Raw genomic sequence first — 22,207 nt, 5'->3', positions numbered from 1 at the left:
CATCTGCGCAGCTTGATCCTCACAGTCAATCGAGATGCTATATAAAAGCACTCGGGAACTGCAAGATCATACATCATACTGATACTGATATCAAAATCGACAATTGATATCTACACAACGCGTCTGAACCTCTTGATCATCGCGAGGTTCTCACTCGTGATCCTGCGTAAGCAAGCATTCCACCAATATGGACGGATGGACGATTTGCCAGAACCATGCCGATTGCGTCCATAGCTAGTGTCTTGGCTGGCCGAAACGACGACACCCGTGCCCCAGACAGACAGAATACACGGCTATATACCTCAAAAGGCCCAAGTCGTGAAGACATTTTTCAAAGTCAGATATGCTCAATCCCTCTCGCTCATTTCTGTCCATCTCGGCGAGCTATTGCTGACCAGAGCAGAGAACTTCGGGACCTGCTGGTATGTAATAACTCGGTGTACTTTGAGGTTTGGAAACTTCTCACGTGCAGCGCTGATCTCACAGGTTTACCGCTGGTGGGCTAGCGCCTCACTCCCGCCTTGGCAAGCTGTGATCGAATGCTGATCTCCTGTATAGCTCTGTGTGCAGTCACACGCGTGTCACAAGATGCCATCAAGAAGCGGATCATAGCCTACGAAGCTCTGAAGAAGCGGGCGGACGCTCCATACGCAGGGGACGGCTTCATCAAAAAGGCTACATACAGGATCACGCGCCCCGCTTCCATCGGGGGATATTCGGACGTGGATATCGCCTCGGCCGATGTCTTGAAGCTGTCAGACTCCCAGACGAGCTCTTACAAACCTGGAGGATGGTATGTACCTGCCCAGGGCGATCCCTTTAGACTGCCGACTGGCAGAATAGGAAACTGATAGCTATAGGTGGGTCGCGGGGTTCGAGCAAGCGGCGTTATTGAGAGGGTATGCCTTCCTCAAGCCATTAATGACAGTACTGATTGTAGCTTTCCGGAACCACTGCAGGAGTTCCCTAAAACAAATCGCGACGCAGAAGATGCGCTGTGGATGCTTACGGGTAATAAGACAGACAGCTTTTGGAACGCGTGGGGCGCAAGGATTATGATTTCGCATCACTGGCCTGTATGTCCACCTTCTGCGAATTCCCCTCTGTTGTGATAAGTTGAGCCAAGAATGTTAATCACTAACTTTTTCACAGGGCAAGCGTTCCTGAAGTGCGACAAGTCTCCTGTAACATTCGGTACAAAACAAACCCTGCCGGAGGGTCACGTCCTGAGGTGGGCGGATCACGAATACGCGGTCATGGCCACGGGTGTGGAGAATGGCATCAAAATGTACGCATAACCGAGTCAATTTGGAATATACGCACCATATACATGCACGAGAGCTGATCCATATAGGGTCCACCTATTCGATCTTTCGGACCCACGCACTTTCACTCGTATGAGCTGGACAAGATCCTACCGGAAATCGACGTGGTTCATCATCTCGCCGACTTCGTACCCCTATAAGCCTAGGCTTGTCCCGTTATTCTCCCCGCCAGGTAGTCAGTACTAGCGCCACGAGCCTCTCAAAGATATTGTATTTTGTAACAATGTACCATGTAGCATCTGCTAACCTCCTTCCGCCCACGCCCCTACGTCCACCTCCGCCTCATCGTCCTCCAACCTTTTCCTCCGGCCCCAACATTCTTCCGATCCCCCTTTGTGCCTCCTATCCCTCACTCATAGACCCATCCGCACGCCTCGCACCCCGGACCACCTCTCGACGGACGCCAAACCATCTTGTCTCCTGCTAATCGCCTTTCTCGCGGGATCGACCCCAACCACACCTTTGACCATCTCACCATCGCCTGCTCCTCTGATTCGCCACGATGTCGCGGTTTGTGAGGACCGACCGGCCATTGAGCGAGTGGAGGGTCAGGTGGAAGGACCGCCGGCCAGATTGAGGGTCCGCTATAGATGGAGACGTCGAAAGCCTTTTTTCTGCCTTGAGGGTGATGTGAGTATGGCGCAGGATTGGTGTCATGGCTGACCGGGACGGCACAAACGCTGTGCATCAACCCGCCGACGGAGTTAATGAGTGGGTGAAAGGGATCGTCGGGATGATGTGCTTCCTGTAGCCAACGAGTGGGCGCGCCGGGGGAGGCAGGGAGCTGTTTCACGCACATCTTGGAGTAGCAGTGGAAGATGAAAGTGGGTTTGCTGATATAGGGGGCGGGTAGAAGCAGTCGACCCAGTCAAAGTTGGGCGGTAGGGCGAGAGGACCGGCAATCCCCCTTTGACAGAGGTGTCGGAGCGGCACCGTGCGGAAAATCCCCTCCACCGCTGCGCTACACGCCTCTTTCACCCGCCCAATCCAGACCTCTTCCGCCCAGTCCGGTCCCCTCACGTACCCGTACGGCCTCATTTTCACGTTGGTCACCTCCTTCCATATCCCATCCTGTCCGCCAAAGACCGCTCCGAGGGAAAGATGGACCAGGTTGCGAAAGACGGTGTTTTCTCGGGTATGCCAAGCGTGCCGGCACATCGTCGACTGCAGGTCGCAGACTTCCAACATGGATCTGGTGGTTATCGCCTCCATCCGAGTGCTAGCCCCGATGATGACCCAGCTCCGGCTGTCCCGCATGATGGACCGGTAGGTGACGTCCCCATGTTTCGCCGTCTACTCGAGGTGGAGACTTTTGGTGTGGTGAAGCAGTGGATATTTGCACTCTGTGGCAGGTTTGGCGGATTCCTGGTGGATGTAGGATGTGAGGCCTTTGTAGTCGTCTGTGATGATATTCTTGTAGAGGATGGGAGCCGCGAGCCGGTTGAAAGCCTGATATCGTCAGCCATCGGACCCAAACTCCGCATTCCCTGGTTGGACTTCAATTGGTAAAGTAGCCAAACCTGAAGTAGCCAAACTTACCGCTGAGACTGTCATGAGGGTAGCTAGCACGTCCGCTCTGATATCATCCCGGCTCGTCGCTCCCGGTGCACCGGCCGATGGGAGTCGCTCAACGTATTCGGCATCTCGAAAATAGCTTCTTCCTTGGTGAGGCCGGAGAGAGGTTGGCGCTGAGGTGGAGTGAGGAAGCTGAGCACATGCTGCCAGATCTCCGTGTGAAGGGTATCGAAAGACATAGGAGGTAGCGCTATCGATAGAGCAGAGTAGGTAAATGCAAGCTGAGGTAGAAAAGGCGAAGGTGAACGTGAGATGGAGACGGAAATAAGCTTTGGCCGAGTTAAGCGCAGCACACGCCCCCGTTCGGACTAGAGCAAGCGCGGTTCTTTACGCCGAGCAAGGCTGCTGCGCTTCTCCCTCACTCATGTTCTATTCCCTTCGTGCCATCTCTGGCGGACAAGGACTCCATGAAATACGTTTGGATCATGCAGCCCAGCGACGTAACCCTCTTAGAATCAACACCGTACTATCAATATGGTCCGTTCTACTCCGTCTGCCATGTCCGGCACCCTCTGCCGCCGCTTCACCCCGCGTCTCACGCTGGCCCCGAGCGCCACGCATAGCAGCGCCCCCTTCTGCACGCTCCGGCGCGACGTGAGCGCCTGGCAGAAGACACGCCCAGGTCCGTAGGTACACCGCTCGCTCGCTCCTATTCCAGCCGCCTCCCTCGGCGCGCCTCAGAGACTCTTCCCCAGCACCTCCCCATACCTCCAATCGCACGCCACGCAATGCGGGTAGTCGACGGCAGGCTTCATGACCACCTTATCCTTCACCTTATCCTTGAGCAGCTTCTCCTTGGGCACGTCCCTCAATAGCGTCGCCTGCACCCTGTCCACGTCATCCCGCTGATTCTCGTCGAATCCCCTCAAGACCGCCTGCGTCCGCCCCGATCCCGGTGGATTAAAGTAGGGCGTATTGCGGTCGCTTGGATTGCATAGATGGTGATATCATAGTCCATATTTTTGGGAAGGGTACTAGCAGGTGGGCTGGCTACGGTAAGGGACCTGAGGTGGTATGACATTCCGAGGGCTTTGCGGATAATGGGGAGGACGGAGTGACGGGGGAGGGAAGGGTCGAGGACGTCTTGGGCCCAATTGACGGGGACGCGACCGGTCGGAATCTCGTTGCTCACTTGACCGACGTGGAAATGGAAGACGAATGGGGGAGGGGGCTTTGAGGGCAGTCCGGGCATGTCATCCGTCCAAGCGACCAGAGGAGGTAGGCTGTATGGCCCCGAGTTGCCCCGCTGGCAGTAATGCTTGAGCGGGGTCCTCCGCCACATTTCGTGGAACTTCCGCTTGCTGTTCGCACCTCCAACTGGAATACCGTCCCAAATTCGGGGGCGTCTCCTACCTCGACCTCTTTAGGGGTGACTGGCGGAACTGGCTCATCGTCAGCGCTACCACTCCGCTAGAGGCGGGGATGGTGAAGGCTGCCATTGACATCGACGATGATCCCTCGGAAGCCCTCAACACCCAAGTCACCATCATCAACCCGGACACCTTCCCTGACCTCACAACCCTCACGATCGGGGCGATATTCGGCGGACAAGATGGGGTCTGGGAGACCATGGCGAATCACTACCTGAAGTCTTTCGGACACCGCAAGATCGCAGACGAGCAAGCAATCTTCTGGGACTTGCTGGGGGGGGAGTTTCCTCTTGGGCTCGAGAGCAGGACGGGGAGGGGGTTCGAGTCTTTCCGCGCGTATGAATGCCCCGCGCTTGAGACCGACCCAGTCATCCGTGAGGATCCGCTTGTATAGTGGACCGCGAGCGAGTTCGTTGAATGCCTGCTGGATTAGCGAAATCTTTGACCCCGAGGCGCATTCGAGCGTTTGAGAAGAGCTCAAGCGGAAGCTTCACTTACAATGCTCGTCCTCATCAGCACAGCCAGACTTGTCGCCTTGATATCGCTCCTCTTGGTCACACCCTCATTCCCTGCATCTCGAAGCCGAGCGACAACTTCCGGCGGTTCCCCCACCGCCTCCTCCTTGGTCCAGCCGGAAAGCGGCTTGAAATGGGGGACAAAGAAAAAGCTGAGGATATGGCTCCACAACTCGGGATGTAGGCGGTCGAAGGACATGCTCGCAGCGATGTTCAGCGGATATACACAGTACAAGCTGGAGGAAAGGCAGGACAAGAGTTGAACAAGAGACGACGCGATTGTACATTGTGCTGCAGGCGCGTCGGTGTACGTAACTCGGATCCATCACTGAAGAATGTGATGATGGAGATGGAGATGCAGTTGGTACATGATACACTCTTCGACAGTGAACACTCCTCCCCTTCTCTTCACAGGACGCCCGGCTTGTGTAGGCTAGGTTGGTCTGAAATATCAGCCAGATCCACCAGCGTCATGTCCAACAGAGGGTTATTATTCACCCAAAGATGTATCGGCCGAGATACGAGTCCAATCCCGACGTGCCACCCCTCAACAGCCCTTCCCCAGTCTTTCCCCATAGTTCCACCCGCACGCCGCGCAGTGCGGAAAGTCCACCGCAGGCTTCCAGACGATGACATCTTTTGCCACACGCTTCAAGAAATGCTGCGCGGGCACGTCCTTATGCAGCGTCTTCTGCAATCTAGCCGCTTCCGCCCTCTGCTTCTCGTCAAATGCCTTCTTCAGTGCCGCCGTATGAGGCTTTTTCACCATGCCCGAATCCGCCGCCGCGTAGTAGGGCGTGTGGAAGTCACTTGGGTTCGCAAAAATATCGAGATGGTAGTCCAGATCGATATGGATGTTGCGTTCGGGATCCGTCCATGCCGCATGTCGGAGATTGTAGTTCATTTTAAGGGCTTTGCGAAAGACGGGGAGAACGGAGTGAGGCGGACGCGTGGGGTCGAGGACGTCCTGGAGCCAGCGGCAAGGAAGAGGGCAGCCCATTGGGATTTCGCTACTTTGCATTCCGACGTGGAAGTGAAAGTTGAAGATTGGCGGAGGAAGAGAGGGGATAAGGGGTCGGCTGGTCCAGTGAACCCCCGGCGGAAGACTGAGGGGACCGGCGTTGCCCCTCTGGCAGTACTCCTGGAGCGGCGTCCTCCGCCACATCTCCTCCATCTTCCGCTTGCTATCCGCCAATACATCCCATACTATCACCTCTGGGTCGATGCGGGTCTTGCGATGCCCAAAAGGTGCCAAACGGAAGTCCGCCGCGACATCCCATACCGCGTCTTGCCCGCCAAATATTGCGCCGACGGTGAGGTGAGTGATGTTGGGAAAGGGTACCGGTCCGAAGGCAACCACAAGTGTGCCGAGAGGGGTTGAGGGATCGTCGTCAATCTCGGTAACCCCTCGGATCATGGCCGCCTCGAATGGGGAGACCGCGCTGACGACGAGCCAATTCCGCCAGTCACCGCGAAAGATATCCAAGTAAGATACCTCTCCGAACTTTTGGCGGTATTCGATTTGTAGGTGCGTGGTGTATTCGAGCAATTCAAAGGGGGACTCGAGAGAGGGATGGGCGCGGCCACGGTGTTGGACCCCGTGACTGAGCTCCGCCCATCTGTCCGTCACGATCCGCGTGTATAGGGGGCGACAAGCGAGTTTATTGAATGCCTGTCTCGTAAGCTGTGTTTGATCAGGCAAAAGGATATGGTTTACCGCGTCGACTTACAATACTTGTACGCATCAGTGTTGCCAAAGCATTCACCCTGATATCACTCCTCTTTGTGACGCCTGCATCTCCAGCGTTCGGCAGACGAGCCACGACCTGCGAACCCTCCCCGACCGCCTCTTCTTTCGTCCATCCTGATAACGGCCTGAAATATGGCACAGTGAGGAAGCTGAGGATGTGGTCCCATATTTCAGGATGTAGGCGGTCGAACGACATGCCTCGGATGTTGCTGTGTGAATGTGGATGAAAGAAGGAAGGAAGAGTGATCACAGGCTCGGGGATTTCGATTGGCGCAGTGAAGGGGTGTACGGTATTCGGACAAAATAGTTCCGCTCATAAGGAATGAGGAGTTGGCTCGTAGCTCGTCCTTGGAACCGCAGGGGTTGCAGTCAACACGGGCGACCTAAAGCTCAACGGTCTGCATTATCAGCTCAAGTTCTTCTAATTTGCTCAGTCTATCGTCGCTTACCTCCACAAGATGCACCAAGCCTCTTGCTGTCAACCCCAACACCTCCGCATCCACCCTCGCTAGATGAACCGGCTTCAACCCGCCCAGATCGACCACCTCGCACATCTTGCCCGTCTGAACATCGCGGACCTCGGCGCGCCCTCCCGACTCGTCAAAGAGAAGGATATGGGGAGGGCGGAAAAGAGCATAGGAAGGGGTAAGGTTCCATCGGAGGTAGGCGCCCGAGCGGGAGATCTCGCCATCTATACATCAGCTCTGACCCTCTTTGACACGGAGGAGACGCCAGCATACATTTGGTGACATAGCACGCTCCCCATGTGTACACCAACAAAAACTCATTCTCCTTGATCTGGTACATGCCTAACGCGCCGCTCTTGGCCCCATGGGCATTGATCATGCGCACGACCGGCGCCCTTTCGCTTAGGTCCGGCGGGAACGTGGGGATTGAGGTATGCGCCGGGTTGCCAGGCTCGGCAATGACGAATTGTTTCTCTGCGACCGCCGCGATGGTCTGCCGGAAGAAGGAGAGGTCGGTACAGTGTCCGGGAAGGGTAAGTTGGGCGAAGCGCCGGAAAGGGGGTTTATCGAGTTGCTGGGAGGAGGCGAGGTTGGTAGTGGAGGAAGATGAGAGGACGAGGAGGGGCTCGTCGAAGTAAAGATGGGTGTTGCTGGTATTTCTTGAGTGGGCGGCATGGACGACTACCACTGTCAGCTGCGTGCAGGGGAGCTGTATAGCAACTCACCGAGGAGTCTCCCCTTTGTAAAGCCCACCCTGACGAACGCCACCACCTTTTCCGGGTCGCTCATGAACTTTGCCTGTACTTTGCCGAGCATGACCCAAGTAGCCGGATCGCTGGCAGGCATCATGTCCCTCAGACTGAACGCTAGAAGGTTGCCCGAGGAGACGACGAGGAGCCAGCCAAAGTCGGGGACGATGGTGACCATGCTGATGATACCGAGTTGCAAACGGACAAGTTCTCTGAAAGCTGTCATGTCAGCTGATCTGCAAGAGCACGGCACTCGACACAGCCCACTTACTTGTCGAGTCATTCCTCCATCCGACGTATACCGACCTGGCCGTAGCGACCGCCACAGTCCGTCGGCCCAGCCACGAGAACGCATCCGCCGAGAGAATAGGATCTCGCAGATCTGGTGGTGTCGAGATCGAATGACTAGCAAAGATCTACATCAGAGTCAGCTGAGGTCTCCACGACCAGGCGGTCTCCCAAACTCACCCTGTTGCTCTCCAGATCAAATCGCCGCAAGATCTGCGCACTCTCAATCTTGTCTTTCCATGCCGCTCTTCCCTGCTCCGTCCCCGCACAAAGCGTATATGACCGTCCGCCCCCTCGTGCCGAAGTCGAGATGGTAAAAGGCCACATGAGCCGTTCCGGCGTCGTTCGGGGTTCGTACGTCCCGCCTCGTAATTGCGTCATAAAGTCTGATCGACGTTCCGGGGCGGCGTCAAAGGAGACGACATGGAGAAAGTCGAGCGGTATTGGCTGCTCGTCAGTACGGCTCCGAGCAGGCTATGCTCAGACTCACTCTGGAGACTACGACATGCTTCCCATGCTCCTCATCTCGAGTCAGGAGGAAGTAATTATCCAGGAGGAAAGCATGCAGATCTTGCCTGGCGATATATCAGCTCTTGCGCATGACCACGATCAACGGAGCTCACCATCCATGCCAGGCAGTCTCGCTCCGAACCCTTCTGAACACATATCCCGAATACACCAGAGACCGCTTCGGCTCCCCCATATCCAGCTCGACAATCTCGCCCTTTTTGAACAACAGCCGTTCCGCAACATTCCAGAGCTTGATCTTGGCTTCTGCTGATTCAATACCAGGCTGTTTCGTCAGCTCAGGCTCATCCCACTTGAAGTTCGGAGATGTAGCTAACCTGACTACCTTTAACTGCCTGGGCGAGGACGTGGATCAGGGTAGGAAGCTCCTCCGTATCTGGATGATCTGCCGGAGTGTACTTTACGAGTGTCTCGAGTAGGAGAAGTGTACGGGGTAGACGAGTGACTGGGCGGGACAGGAAGACCGTCTGGAGCGACGTCAACTCATAGCTCGAAACGTTCAAGCAGGCGAGCTCACCACATCACGCCGCTGAGTCAGTTCCAGGGTGTTACGATCACTGAGGAACTCTTTGAATGCTGGATTCTTGCCTTTCTCGCGGCGTACGCGCGAATCCGCGAAGGGGTAATTCTTCATATACTGTGGATCAGCTTGTAGCCAGGAGCTTGGCGCCGGTATGGCCTGACTCACCGCTTCGTAGGCAGGCATGAGCTCCAGTAGCACGCCGAGAAACAGGTCCGTCGAAGATGTAAGCTACGGGTGTCAGCGCATCAGACGCTCTTGTGGGAGCTGACGGCGTACCAAGGGCCACTCATTCCGCTGTCGCTCGGCAAGCTGAGCGAGCAACCTGGTATGTCCCTCATAGATCGTTTGTATTGTGCTGAATACTTCTGCGATGAAGGCGTCGAGTCGGCTCTCAGGCTGGAGAATAGGTGGATGATGATTACGAAGCGGCTCCACAAAGCCCTACACGGCGTCAGCTCCTGCGGATCACCAGTCAAAGCACGAAAGGCCTAGCTCACCTGGCACATCGTCGCCAGATCCCGCACATACTCCCTCTCCGCCTTGATCAGCTCCCACCATAGCCCCTGACGCCTCTGCTCATCTTTCGGCAGACTATCCACCACCGACTGATCCACTAGCTCATACCACTCCGTCTCGACGCTGACGACCCGTTTATGCGAGTCGCTAGACTGGTACGCCTCGGCAGTCGAGTTGGACCGCTGTATGGAGGGAGAGTATGGGCTGGAGTGATCCATTGAAGAAGTAGGGGGTGTGGTATTTGTATTGTGGGACTGGAAGGAGAGGAGGAGGTTGTACGAGTCATGTGGGGCGAGTTTGGGTGGTCTGGGCGCGTTGCTCGGACGGCGCTGTGCGATCAGCTGAGACTTCGAAAACACTGCTTGATAGCTTACACGCGGAGAAGGCGGTATTGGTGGCGTGGGTGGTATACGTAGCGGCCGTTGCTCAGACGGGATGCGCTCCAGAGGGTGGGTCGTGCTATGAGCTGCAGGCTGGTTTATAAGCTATGCATCATATCCCCATGTCAATCAACTTACAATGCCTCGTAGGTTGGCCGACCCCACCAGACTTGGGTCAACCCAGCTATACGCGTCCGGCTGCACGTCCATATCTTCCCCCTCGCTGTCCTCCTCCCATTCGTACCCATCGCCGTCCTGCCGGTCGCCCACGATAGGATGTGGCGGGTGCCCGTTCGTAGACGGCGGAGCGGGCCTCAATTCCGCATATGCGTCGCTTGGACCACCAGTAGGAGTAGCAGCCGTATGATCCAAGCTACTCTGAGGTGCTACAGCAGCTTGAGGGGAACTGCGGTGCCGGCCAGCGACCGAGAAGTTCTGACGCCACCTGCGAAAGCTGGACATCTTGGACGGCGAGATGGGAGATGATGGCCCGGCTTCGCTATTCGTCGATGGTGCCCCGTACTGCGGTACTCCTGAGAGTGTGCCGCTCGTCGTAAGTCTTAGTATGGCGCTTGAAGCCGATCATGTACGAAGGCAGAGATGGTGTGCGAACTCACACAGGTCAACGGTAGCTCGATTGCAACCGTGCCTGAATGTTTCGGAGTTGTCAACAGATCTGCTCAAGATTCGGACTTGTGACAGGAGCTTGCTTGCTTGCTTCTACCGAGATGGCCGTCACATATCACAGCTTCCTGGAGCGCCGAAGGGCTCCTCGAGTGAGCCATAGCATGCACTATCGTATCTCAAAGCCAGCAACATTCCCTATCGACTTCCGCACCGCCTCGTCCGAAACGCCCTGCTCGTGATTTAGCAGCTCCACCTTGTCTACTTTGGCAGCTGATGGACCCTGTTCGATGTGCTTCCGACTGAATCTTCAGCTCTCGCTCGCTTGGTCGTACAGCAAACTCACAAATCGGCCAGCTTCTCGCTTGAACCGACAGCAACCCCCTGGACGGACTCGTCTGGCTTGTTCGATACCCAGCCTTTGAGACCAAGCTTGGTCGCCCTGTTCAGCTCAGTGATAGTAATGATAGACTAGAGCGGTCACTCACTGTTTCTGAGTAAAGTACCGGAAGCTGACGCCCTTCGGATATCAGTGCGAGTTCAGTAGTCAACAGTGTTCAACCTGCCTGGACGCGCCCAGTCCTGCTGGCGTCAGTAGTCGATCTGGAACTTCAGTGGAAGAGTGAGTAGTTGAGAGCGCACACTTTGAAGTGGATCAAGTCCTGCGCCACCATCCTGAGCATTGGTCTCCTGTGATAGTCGTAAAGAGAGAGTGGCAACGTCAAGTGGAGATGCTTTCCACAAGCGTTAGTAATAGATGACGCAATTGATTAGCGGAATCTTTCCTGATTAGTCTATTCTGCTTAGCGGCCTTATTCGGGACTAACGTTAGCGCGGGTCAGTGATTAGCCGGTTGTATTAGATCTGGCAGGCCAAGCTACAAGGTCTCCAACCAAGCTCACGACTCGAACACCTTTCACCTTGTACCACTAGTCTAGCAAAGGAACAACAACAGCTATAACTCAGCTGTTCAGCTATCCACAGCTCATCAACTGCACCGAGATGAGGCCAAGTATCAACGCCATCGCTGGCCCGTCCCGCCTCAGCGTCCAGGCACAACGCGCACAAGCACCCCGACATGCTCGAACCTTCATCACCTTGCCTCAGATCCTACCGACGCCGCCGCTGGATCCATGGCGTCGTAGCGCCTCTACAACGTCAGGTCAGACGGACTGGCTGGCGTGGCTCAAGAAGGCTACAGCGCTGCGAGTGGGAGCAGACGGGGGAACAGAGAGCAAGGCGTTCTTGTTTGCTGGTCTCGTGAGCCACCAGTCGCTGTGAGCTAGATTTCAAGCTGACAGGCAGGGCTCATATCCACATACACCGCACTCACCGACGGCGGCAAGTCTGCTAGTATGGGAGCGTGCGTCGGAGGCGCTGTTGGAGCCAGATATGACGATTGGGTATGAGATGACCAAGGGGATGGAAGAGTTCGCTGGCCATCTGAGGGGAGGGAGGAGTATGAGGGCGTGGCTGAGAGGCTGGGTGGAAGGTAGGACTCTGGTGAGCTAAGCAAATCGGGCGTTCTGCCGCAGGATCGAGCTCATAGACCAGAGCGAGCTTATGGCGAGACCAGATGTCACGGCCGCGTTCATCCTGAGTGCTTCGGTGGCTATCCTCGCTAGTGAACAGGTGGGCCCGCTTTGACCTTGCGAGATGGTCTGAGCTGACTATCCAGGAAAGAACAGGCTACAACACCCTTTTACCGCCCGGGACCTCACATCTAGCAGGCCACGGCTTCATCGGAACTCTTACCGCCCTCGTCGTCGCTGGCCGTCTGGACCTCCAGACCGGTGTCAGATTAGCCGCAAGTCTCTCTACCGCCGCCCTGTACCCTAGCTGACCACCCAGAGTATATATGCCCGCCTCCCACCCGACCCACCAAAAGTCTCCAAAAAGCGCTATCAAACAACCATTCTCTCGGCTCGACACTTCCACTCGCTCTCATCCCCTTCGATGTTTGTGCCCTTTGACGACCCGCTGGTTGGCGAAGATGGAGAAGAGAGGAACAAGAAGCGGGCGATGCAGTTGATTCTGGATGAGATACATGGGATGCAGAGGGAGTGGGAGAAGGAGGATGGGGAGGAGTGGGCGGCGGCGAGCACGATCAATTCGAGCAAGGTGTTGATAGTCACTGTGAGTCTCCTAGTCTGGGTGCTGGACGGAAGGCAGGGCTTGAGCGAGGGTTTTCAAGGCCGGAGCTAACGAACAGGGAACGGATTTCGCAGTACATGCTGTAATTGAGCGGTGTCAAGATCTGAATCTCGCCAACCCCGTCATGGACGTCCTGATGCCGTGAGTCACTTCTTTGCCCTTTGGAGTATGAGCTGACGAGCCCAAGCTGCCCATATCACTCGAAGCTCATGGCACACGCAGAACGGCAATTTGGCGGTGTTCTTGATCGATGCGACTTCAAGAATACGCCAACGGAGATATCACCCGTCATCTGGGATCCGATCACCACTTATCCTGTAAGCTCCAGAGTTTAGTTGCATGTGCGCCCTTCGGGGTCCAAGCTGACAGGCCAGCTCGGCGACCCCTCTACCTCCCTCGTCCCCTTCCTCACCTCCCAGCTACGATGGCACAAAACCCTTTCTCGCCTCTACACACCTGCCAAACCCCCTATCGACGCTTTCTATACCGTCGGTCGAGGTGCGAAGGGGCTAGGCGTGATGTTACGGGGCGAGCTGAGGAAGAGGGCGGAAGGGGCACCGCGGGTAGACGTACAGGAGTTCGGAGTGAGGGAGGAGCGGAAGCGGACTTCGATGGCGAGGGTCTAGAACGCTCAGCTGGGACTGGGGATGCACACATATCATCGGATCTATGCTGATTCATTTACTAGCAGAATACTCACAGAGTGGCATTTCCTGTCCAAGTGCCACATTTGCCACCCGCCCCCCTTGTTATTGTTGACTACAATCTGAGACATTTCTTGACTCACCATATACCCGGCACTTCATATTCCCGCAAGTCGCGTACGGGGATATCCCGTCCCCGGGCGGTGGAGGCACGCATAGTATCATGATCAACCCCTTTGGCCAGGATGGAAAGGCCGGTGAGAGCGCTGAATACAAATGCCTGGCGTGTATGGGCTCTCTCCTGCTTTCTCGGCGGGGCGCTGCTGAGGAGGTCGGGAGGGATGGTACCAGATTGAAACCTGGGTTCGGCATCTCTTAAGCCCTGTGATGGCCGTCTCTAAGCTCACTCTAGCAATGGCATTAGTGAATAGACCGATGAGAGAATCGAACGGATGACCGAGCGACGACCACCGAGCGAATGAATACGAAATTCCGGATACGAAATTGTGAGGTTTAGACCGGGCAGCATGACTCTGAGGAGCATTGAAAACGATAGTCGGTGGACTATGTTGAAAGGGGGATCGCGGATCGGGAAACTGGGAGGTATCACCACACGCAACAAGGGGTTGATCATGATCATCTTTTTGCACCGCGGTACCGCCCTAGGGCTTATTGGTCTAAGGCCGGTCTGACTTTTGACAACACATAGGAGCTACATTTGAGTCGTATGATATGAGAACTACACTGGTCCTACCGCCTATGCAGTCTATGGTTGTACTTTGCATACATTGAGCTAGCCAGACAGAATTAATCATCAGGCTGGCGCCGGCGGGTGGCAAACTCGACACATCGAGTTCGGACTCCCGCCTGACGAGGTGCATGACCGACTCCCAGGCAGTTCTGAGTCTCGATCGTATCGGACCTGCTCTAAGCATAGCGCTGGGACATCAACGACCCTCCGTATGAGCTGCTTCTACCCCCTTTGCCCAACGCACTACTTCAAGCTTCACCGCTTCAGCCGCTTGATCATGTCAACAAAGCGTCATCGGCGTTCTCCGAGGCGCGTGATGATCGCGTCCTCTCTGCGCTGAAAGGCTCTGATCTTGTTGTTGGTTTCCTCTTCATCCCGCAAGCTTACCTACATAGCCCATTGCCTTCGGCATCGTCAGCCAGTCCACCATGGCCTCCTCCTCCTCCTTCCGCGCAACTCACCTCCCGGACTCATACCTCGCGAATCTGCCGCCCGACTCGGAGATCTCCATGTCTACCCTAGTCGCGGAGCAAGACCGACTAGCGGATGAGGCGAGGGAGGCTATGCCTTATGCGTTCGACGAGTGTACTTATGGGAGGGGATATCTGAGGCAGAGCGTGTGGAGCTGTATAGGTGAGTGCTGAGCTCTGCTGGGTATGGGGCGGAAAGGACGTCGTGGGGTCGTGTGAAGAGGAAATCCCGTGTTAGGGGGAAAGAAGGAGGCTGGCATCCTGGAGGGTGACCATGATACCAAGAGGTGCGGTGTGAGGTGAGGAAGGGCGAGTCTGCGAGAAGGCACAATGCTGCGGAAGAAATAGTTTCGTATAAGGGCCGTTGGCTGACGCGTTAGACTGCGGTAGCCGAGGAGTCTGCTATGGCTGCTCCATATCCTGCCATTCTGGTGAGCGCTCACCGTCCACACTATCATACTCAGCTTTCGAGGCCTCGAACGACGTTCGAAACGTTTAAGCTGACTCGACTAGACCACAAGCTCGTCGAACTCTGGACGAGGCGCCACTTCCGGTGCGACTGTCCGACGACCTGCATGCAGCCCGAACCTTCCGCGTCTGCCCTCCCTGGCTCCACCTCGGCGAAGCGGAGAAGATGTACCCTGAACCCACCGCAGATCCAGCCAGCAGAAGACAACTCGGAGAACCGGTACAACAAGAACTACAAGGGCGAGTTCTGCCGCTGCGGGAGGGAGTATGACCCGTTGGTCGAGACGGAGGGGATGCTTTGCTGTATAGGCTGCGAGGTGAGCTAGCATAACCGTTCGTAGGTTAGGGATGATAGCTGATTGGCAGGACTGGTTCCACGAGTCTTGCTTGAACCTTCGACCGCTTCAACCTCCTACAGTCGACCCAGAGGAATCCTCCGTCAAGGCCTATCCTCAGCCAGATCAAGCTGGGATCGATGTTCCAACCTCGACTGCTACACCTATAGGCGCCATGGCGGTACCGGCAGAAAACCAGGGAGCGGACGAGGAGGACGACGACGACGAAGCGGGTATCCTCATCCCCTCGGAAAGCTACGACGGCCTCATCTGCGCGGCGTGCGTAGCCGATCATCCGGCCTTATCTTCGAGGGTTGGGAAGGAGGGCTGGATGACGATCGTCCCCGACGGCAAAGGCGGGTACGAGGTGAAGGGACGGCCGGTGCAGTTGAAGGAGGCGGATGGAAAGGCAACATCGCCATTGCCCGAGGGAGAGGCTACATCGACCGGGGAGGCCGAGGACGGGACGGTAGAGCAGACGAGGAAGAGGCGGATGGCAGAGAGTCTGATGCCTGGGGACGCGAAGCGGATCAAGCTGGACGATGTGGGCGAGCAGACGGTATCTGGGAAGACAGGGAAGGGGGATGTTTTCCTCGTGGAGGGAGAGCGGGAGAAGTTGAAGTTGGAGCTAGACGTGAGTTTCTACGGGTACAGCCGTTGCGTTAAGGTGGGGTCTTTGCTGACAAGATAGGCTGAAAGTACAAAAGCACTGCCGTTCCCCCTGGACGATGAGGAGATCTACGAGCCGCGAAAGGACGACGATAAAGGTGAGCTGATCCATCTTCACGGTCCTGTACTGGCCCGAAGACGATAGCTGATATCGCGTAGAAGAGACTCTGGACGAAGTCACCGCTCGTGTGGTCGATAATCTCCCAAGGGCTCAGGCTATCGAGGCGGTTCAAGGGTATCAGCGTCTCAAGTGAGCTTTTGCCCGCCCTGGAGTGCGGTATGTCAGCTGATGCAATGTAGGGATCGGCTTCAGTCAATGCTCTCTACGCATGCACTCAATGGGCGGGTCGTCAGTAGAGACGATATTGAGGAGATGTTCAGAGAGCTGCGCGGGGCTGCCAACTAGGCTTCGGCTGGCTGCAGGCTCTGAAGTAGGGGTGAGACGAGGAGATCTCAGGAGAGATTTATATCAAGGACTTAATGTAATAGTCTGCCCGTCCCCGGAGACAGGATATCGCTCAGATCTTATCATAGGCTCAGCGCATTGAAACAATGAATCATTAAAGTTTGTAACGCGCGGAGAAGGTGATGCCAAACAAGGGCAAATTACTACTTTGGGTAGATTTCCACGTTCCTCAGGTCAAATTACGCCACAAAGGGACCGAGCTCCCGAGGCCGAGGTTTGTCGAATTTGTCTCAAGTCCATCAAAGCTCATACGCATCACTTGAATGGTCTGGACCATGGTGAAGCAGGCGCCTTATGGGGGCCGACGGGGGGGGCGCGGCCCTGCCGGGCTGAATCGCACAAAGGAATCGCGGCGGTGCCGGAGCAACACGCGTCCAGGTCGCGCCGCGGAGGACGGAGCCGCGCGGAGCAAAATGTTTTAACTCGATCTTGACCGTCGGGCATCGGCCTCGGGCACCTCTGGGGTATATAGAGTCAACCTGACAACCCCTCCTCTCCCTTTGTCCTTCTACTCATCCCCCACTTATCTCACAAACACTCTCATACTCTCACTCAACATGGCCACCCACCACGACGGTCTCCACAAGCTCGAAGGGCAAGTCGAAAGCGCTCTCGCGGGCGAAGCGGTCCAGAATGGGTACGGGGAGCAAACCGCAAACCCCACCTCCAACACGCTCTCTCCTCACCTCTCCTCCGGCAAGGAGTCTGCGGGCACCACTGTCGCCGGATCGCGCGATCCGACCATCAAGCACACCGACAGCGCCTCGACCCACTCGAACCGTACCGGACATGACGATCATGCGCTCAGCAGCAACGAGAAGGCGTTGAGTGATGGAGGCAAGGAGTCTCCTGCAGACGCGCCCGAAGAGGAGGACACTGGTCTTCTCCATGGTCTCAAGCTGTACCTCGTCTTTGTCGCGCTCATGCTTTCGGTCTTTGTACGTGCAGTTCACACTGTCCGTGCGCTATCCGCTGACCGCCAGATGTTCGCCCTGGACCAGTCGATCGTCGCTACCGCTATCCCCGTCATCGTCAGTGACTTCAAGGCCTTTGACAGTGTATCATGGATCATCACCGCGTAAGTTTAGCTCGGGCAACATGGTGGCGCCGAAGCTGACACCTCAGCTACTTCCTCACCCAATGCGGTCTCATCCTCCTCGTCGGTCAACTCCTCTCGACCACCAAGGCCAAATGGGTCCTGCTCGCTTCGGTCTTTTTCTTTGAGCTGGGCTCCGTGCTCTGCGCTGTCGCCGTCAACATGGAGATGCTCATCTTCGCTCGTGCTGTTCAGGGTATCGGTGCGTAAAAATAAATCCCCCTCACCCCTTGGCGCGTGATGACATAAGCATCGGCAGAGGAATGAGGATACAAGCTGACTATCCAGGATCTGCTGGGATGTTTGTCGGTATGTCAAGGCGAGACTAGCCCCGCTGGAAGACTACTGACCCTCTTAGCATTGCTCGCTGTCATCGTCACCATCACCACCCTCAAGCAACGACCTGCTTTCATGGCTGTAAGTTCAGATCACTCTGTTCCAAGGCATGCAGCTGATGATCAGATGTTCGGCTTTGTCTTTGTCATCTCGTCTGTCGTTGGCCCGCTCCTGGGCGGTGTCTTCACTGAGCGTGTCACATGGCGGTAAGCTCTCCCTCCCCCAATAGTGATCCCCAGCTAACGCTCAGCCTCTGCTTCTGGATCAACCTCCCCCTCGGTGCAGTCGCTGCCGCAGCCGTCATCTTCCTCCTTCCCGCCCGCGATTCGGTCCGCCACGGCGACCAAAAGGCAGGCTGGGCCGGATTCAAGCAGCTCGACTTTATCGGCGCTATCCTGTCTTTGGCTTTCATCACTTGCCTTCTTCTCGCTCTGCAGTGGGGTGAGCTGAATTCCCGTTCGCTCCGTCGTGCTCATACTGATCGACAGGCGGAAACAATTACGCTTGGAGCAGCTGGCGGATCATCCTCCTTTTCGTCCTCGGATTCGTCCTCTGCGGTGCCTTCTTTGCGTGGCAATGGAAGCTCGACGAGCGCGCCCTCATGCCCCTCTCCCTCCTTAAGAACCGGACTCAGCTCGCTTCGATGGGCGCCATGTTCATGTTGATGATGGGCATGCTGGGCGGAACTTATCAGCTTCCTCTCTTCTACCAAGCTGTAAGTTGCTTCATGATCAGAACGGGTTGAAATTGCGCTGATCAACCAGACCAGGGGCCGCACTCCTGAGCAGTCTGGGATCGACATCATCCGTGAGTACTTCTCTATCGATGGAGAAGAGAATACCAGCTGACATCCCAGCCTTCATGTTGGCAGTCTGTACGTATAATGCGTTATGACATGTTTGGCTAGAGCTGACGAGTAGGCATCGGCATCTTCGTCTCCGGTGGCTTCTCTGCCAAGACCGGTCGCTACTGGCCTTGGGTGGTTATCGGCCCGCCGATCAGCGTCGTTGGCTTCGGTCTGCTCTACACGGTCGACCAGTACACCTCCAACGCCAAGCTCATCGGGTTCCAGATTCTCGCTGGGTTCGGTATCGGTGCTGCATTCCAGATGCCCCTCATCGCCATCCAGGGTATGTCTCCCCCCTTCCTGTCTCTGCCTGACTCAAGCTGAGACCTCAGTGGAATACCATGACCGCGCTTTCCTCATCCCTCAGGCTAACGGCGTTGTCTCCTTCTTCCAGCTCACCGGCGCCGCCCTCGGTGTCGGAGTAGTCAACACCGTCCAGTCCGTCTTCCTCAACCGCGAGCTCCTCGCGCGCGCCGCTAGCGTCCCCTTTGACCTCATCCGTCAATCCCCTACCGCCATCTACACCCTCGCGCCGGAACTCCAACAAGGCGCGATCGATGCGTACACCAAGGCCATTACCGAGAGCTTTATCCCGATCATTGCGGGTGTGTCGCTCGCGTGGATCTTTGGGCTGTTTATCAAGAATGAGAGTACGCTAGGGAAGACGGTGGATGGCGGGATCGCGGCTTAGATGGGTTTGAGGCGATAGAGCGAGAAAGGGACTGGGCTCAGTCGGGATTTGATGTGTATAATTGTTCGATCTCTGTAGGATACTTCCTTCTCCTTGTTATTATGACTAGCTCTTGCGATACGATTGATATTGTCATGGATGCAATGTGTGCTCGAGAGTGCGCTTCCGCGGCATATGATCAGATGAGTCAACTTGACGCGTCTTGGACTACATGGTGGACTGATACAAGGCCAAAACCGAATGACCTCATCAACAATTCAACAAGTTGTCAACAAGATTTGAACAAGATTGATTTTGACTTTGCTTCTCCGTCATGCATCCCCTCTCAACATCACTTCACATCTGGGAGCTGACAACTAGCTGACAAGTGCTAGCTGACAGGATGCCTAAGGCTACACTGGAGAAGTCCGACAGGGCGCAGCATATGCGCGGGCGTCATGTACGCACTCCAACCTCCTCTGTTACCGTCAGTCCTGCCTTGTGCTCCCATTCCCCTACTCTCCGATCTGCTAGATTTGCCGTCGACTTTCGTGCTGATCATATAGGCCTCGCGCCTCGTCAACCCCTCGGTCTCCTCAAATGATCAGCTCTCGGGACCACTGGTCTCCGTCATGGGCACCACTCGCCCCCCAACACACCTCCCACCCATCCCCTACACCCTCACCCAATCACCCCTGCTGGCGGCGGTTACCACTTAAGTACGTAGCATCTCCCTTGTTTCCGTTTCTTGTGCTGACACCCGCAGTATGTAAGAAGTAGTGGTCTCTCGTAGAGTCGGATGGCATGGCGTGGCCGCGGAGGGGAGGCATATCGACGAGTTCAGGTATCGAAGGGGACATCGGAGCAAGTGCACTCCTCATGAGCGAAAAGTGGTAAGGGAGCGGAATGTCAATACATACTCCATTTTGATTTGATAATCTCATGCTAGAAGCAGGCCTCGTTGACTTCGCCCGCTTCCAGACGCCACTGATAATATTCCAAGCGGAAGCGAAGCCCTGCGCCCTCATCAGCTCGCCTCAGCTGGCTGGCTGAATGAGGAATGCGGAGTTTCAAAAAACACGTCATCGTCATGACTCATCCAGTCCAAGCTTGGTCGCGCGCCGATACTGATCCATTCTCTCTTTCACACATCTTCCTTCCTTGCATATATCAGCTCAAGACATCTTCGGTCTACAGCACGATGCCTAAGACTCAGAGATCTCGGAAGAAGGCCAAGGTCGAAAAGGTTGGTGATACGACGTCTACTCCTCCAGCAAGTGGCCTATCGATAGTTCTGGCGACTTTACTCTCCCCGCAAGCTCGGCCCGGTGCAACAAGCCTAGTCTCTTTGCTGACCCAACTAGCTTTCCGGTCTCTCTGCTTCCGATAGTAGAAACGATGCGTCAATTGTCATGGGGACCGCGCTCAACTCAGCCCAGCAAATCGCCTCCAACGCCGGTATCGCTGCTCCAGCTGCAGTTTCCCTCGATATCGCTTCCTTCCCTTACCTTTTCTCCCTCGTCCTCGAGTATGCCTCTCACCCTGCTCTCGCTCTCCTCCTCCGATGCTCCAAGGACACATTCGACCTGGTCGCGCCCATACTCTACCGCGACCTCAGGCTCACCCGGGACCAGGGCAAGGCGTTGCTTGAGACGGGGAGACCACCAGCGAATAGATCGACCAAGGCGGACATCCTCGGACGATCGGGCGCTTCGGGCCGGCTTCTATCAACGCGGAAGACTCGGGCGGACGGTCTCGGACGGGCGGGCGCTCTAGATCTGCCGAAGTTCTTCGAGAACGTCCGCTCGATACATCTCCTGGAATACGAGCCGGACAAGACGCTTCCGGTCGTTCCCCCTTTAGGTCTTCATGGTCCCGCGGTAGCGATCTTACATCCGACGACACGTTGGAGCCATTTCACGAGGCGGGCCCTCAACTCTCATGTCGTATCCCGGCTCAACATACGCACATTGATCATTCGAGTGTCTGAGGAGCTCGCTCAGCAAGATACTGTTGTTCACTTTCACAAACTCCCAAAATCAGTCCTCGACATCGCTATCCTCCTCCCCCTAGTAGAATCAGCAACAATCACCGCCAGGCGCTCCCTCTCTTGTAGCCGACAGGCGTTGAGCATCGTCCTACACCCATCGATCGAATCCCCAGGGAACATCTACTCCCCTTCGGAAGGCATCTTACCCAAAGGTCTGATCGACGCACTCATCACTTACTCCCAAGATCACCCCGTCCGCTGCGTCGGTCTCGAGTACCTCGGACGCACACTCGAGCAGTTGACTAGTAGCGTGGCGAAGCGCTGGCGGGAACAATTCGGGCCTCGTCCCCCCAAATCCTTGCGTATGACCGCCTGCAGCTTTACGGAGTGGTTGGATGAGCAAGAGCCGGGTGTTGTGTTCAGTATGGAAGAGGAGGTGGAGTTGAGGAAGGCGGACAAGGTGTTGCTCGGTTCAGGGTCGGTTGTCGCTGGTGGAGTGAGTTGCCTTTGCGCGTTTGCTCTCGGCTTCCAGCTGATTCTCGCAGGGCTCCCGTCAGTGAAGATGGCTCAGTCTGTCCTATCTACTAGGCGAGCTGGATCTGGGAAGGGGAGGATGGAGGCGAGGCCGGCGTGTTAGAAGGTGAAAAGTGAAAGGACGAGCGGACCGAGAGTATGCCTCAATATATGACAGAATGCGAGCA

At 56.0% G+C, this 22,207-nt stretch overlaps 9 protein-coding genes across 9 annotated transcripts; 5 read left to right on the top strand and 4 right to left on the bottom strand.

The window, feature by feature from the left end:
- Window positions 1-215: 215 nt before the first annotated feature.
- MKK02DRAFT_31845 (uncharacterized protein) lies at window positions 216-1,298 on the top strand (the record flags this gene model as incomplete). Its single annotated transcript, XM_053088386.1, has 7 exons — window positions 216-336; window positions 404-422; window positions 487-497; window positions 571-793; window positions 861-899; window positions 941-1,080; window positions 1,153-1,298. The coding sequence occupies 7 exons, from the start codon at window positions 216-218 to the stop codon at window positions 1,296-1,298; spliced, it is 699 nt and encodes a 232-aa protein (XP_052948187.1).
- A 376-nt stretch (window positions 1,299-1,674) lies between these two features.
- Window positions 1,675-4,984, bottom strand: MKK02DRAFT_31844 (uncharacterized protein; the record flags this gene model as incomplete). The annotated part of the gene is made up of 10 exons (XM_053088385.1): window positions 1,675-2,124; window positions 2,350-2,489; window positions 2,636-2,774; window positions 2,865-3,090; window positions 3,346-3,608; window positions 3,674-3,824; window positions 3,920-4,146; window positions 4,212-4,286; window positions 4,344-4,691; window positions 4,769-4,984. 10 exons carry the CDS (start codon window positions 4,982-4,984, stop codon window positions 1,675-1,677), a joined length of 2,235 nt encoding a protein of 744 aa, XP_052948186.1.
- A 348-nt stretch (window positions 4,985-5,332) lies between these two features.
- Window positions 5,333-6,731, bottom strand: MKK02DRAFT_42798 (uncharacterized protein; the record flags this gene model as incomplete). The annotated part of the gene is made up of 2 exons (XM_053092165.1): window positions 5,333-6,457; window positions 6,516-6,731. 2 exons carry the CDS (start codon window positions 6,729-6,731, stop codon window positions 5,333-5,335), a joined length of 1,341 nt encoding a protein of 446 aa, XP_052948185.1.
- A 187-nt stretch (window positions 6,732-6,918) lies between these two features.
- Window positions 6,919-10,448, bottom strand: MKK02DRAFT_42797 (uncharacterized protein; the record flags this gene model as incomplete). The annotated part of the gene is made up of 15 exons (XM_053092164.1): window positions 6,919-6,933; window positions 6,985-7,226; window positions 7,276-7,683; window positions 7,728-7,970; window positions 8,023-8,167; window positions 8,220-8,486; window positions 8,530-8,614; window positions 8,663-8,832; window positions 8,885-9,034; window positions 9,085-9,204; window positions 9,256-9,318; window positions 9,367-9,531; window positions 9,588-9,935; window positions 9,981-10,079; window positions 10,125-10,448. 15 exons carry the CDS (start codon window positions 10,446-10,448, stop codon window positions 6,919-6,921), a joined length of 2,844 nt encoding a protein of 947 aa, XP_052948184.1.
- A 331-nt stretch (window positions 10,449-10,779) lies between these two features.
- MKK02DRAFT_42796 (Acylphosphatase-domain-containing protein) lies at window positions 10,780-11,284 on the bottom strand (the record flags this gene model as incomplete). The annotated part of the gene is made up of 4 exons (XM_053092163.1): window positions 10,780-10,912; window positions 10,957-11,052; window positions 11,099-11,130; window positions 11,255-11,284. 4 exons carry the CDS (start codon window positions 11,282-11,284, stop codon window positions 10,780-10,782), a joined length of 291 nt encoding a protein of 96 aa, XP_052948183.1.
- Window positions 11,285-11,612: 328 nt separating this feature from the next.
- Window positions 11,613-13,390, top strand: MKK02DRAFT_22375 (uncharacterized protein; the record flags this gene model as incomplete). Its single annotated transcript, XM_053086554.1, has 8 exons — window positions 11,613-11,870; window positions 11,916-12,113; window positions 12,165-12,242; window positions 12,289-12,405; window positions 12,450-12,746; window positions 12,823-12,905; window positions 12,952-13,081; window positions 13,139-13,390. 8 exons carry the CDS (start codon window positions 11,613-11,615, stop codon window positions 13,388-13,390), a joined length of 1,413 nt encoding a protein of 470 aa, XP_052948182.1.
- A 1,197-nt stretch (window positions 13,391-14,587) lies between these two features.
- Window positions 14,588-16,507, top strand: MKK02DRAFT_22629 (uncharacterized protein; the record flags this gene model as incomplete). Its single annotated transcript, XM_053086599.1, has 8 exons — window positions 14,588-14,792; window positions 15,010-15,060; window positions 15,143-15,414; window positions 15,464-15,814; window positions 15,869-16,066; window positions 16,124-16,199; window positions 16,261-16,351; window positions 16,402-16,507. 8 exons carry the CDS (start codon window positions 14,588-14,590, stop codon window positions 16,505-16,507), a joined length of 1,350 nt encoding a protein of 449 aa, XP_052948181.1.
- A 617-nt stretch (window positions 16,508-17,124) lies between these two features.
- MKK02DRAFT_42793 (putative transporter) lies at window positions 17,125-19,537 on the top strand (the record flags this gene model as incomplete). The annotated part of the gene is made up of 12 exons (XM_053092162.1): window positions 17,125-17,505; window positions 17,551-17,645; window positions 17,693-17,865; window positions 17,952-17,972; window positions 18,022-18,080; window positions 18,126-18,205; window positions 18,250-18,440; window positions 18,488-18,714; window positions 18,764-18,806; window positions 18,856-18,873; window positions 18,920-19,129; window positions 19,179-19,537. The coding sequence occupies 12 exons, from the start codon at window positions 17,125-17,127 to the stop codon at window positions 19,535-19,537; spliced, it is 1,857 nt and encodes a 618-aa protein (XP_052948180.1).
- Window positions 19,538-20,717: 1,180 nt separating this feature from the next.
- Window positions 20,718-22,157, top strand: MKK02DRAFT_31839 (uncharacterized protein; the record flags this gene model as incomplete). Its single annotated transcript, XM_053088384.1, has 3 exons — window positions 20,718-20,762; window positions 20,881-22,002; window positions 22,095-22,157. 3 exons carry the CDS (start codon window positions 20,718-20,720, stop codon window positions 22,155-22,157), a joined length of 1,230 nt encoding a protein of 409 aa, XP_052948179.1.
- Between the last annotated feature and the right edge of the window lie 50 nt (window positions 22,158-22,207).

Source organism: Dioszegia hungarica (assembly GCF_025882075.1).
Source record: "Dioszegia hungarica strain PDD-24b-2 chromosome Unknown MKK02contig_6, whole genome shotgun sequence".
In the NCBI taxonomy this organism is placed as follows: domain Eukaryota; kingdom Fungi; phylum Basidiomycota; class Tremellomycetes; order Tremellales; family Bulleribasidiaceae; genus Dioszegia; species Dioszegia hungarica.
The sequence above is the reverse complement of the archived record's forward strand: the minus strand, read 5'-3'. Positions and strand labels throughout refer to the sequence as shown.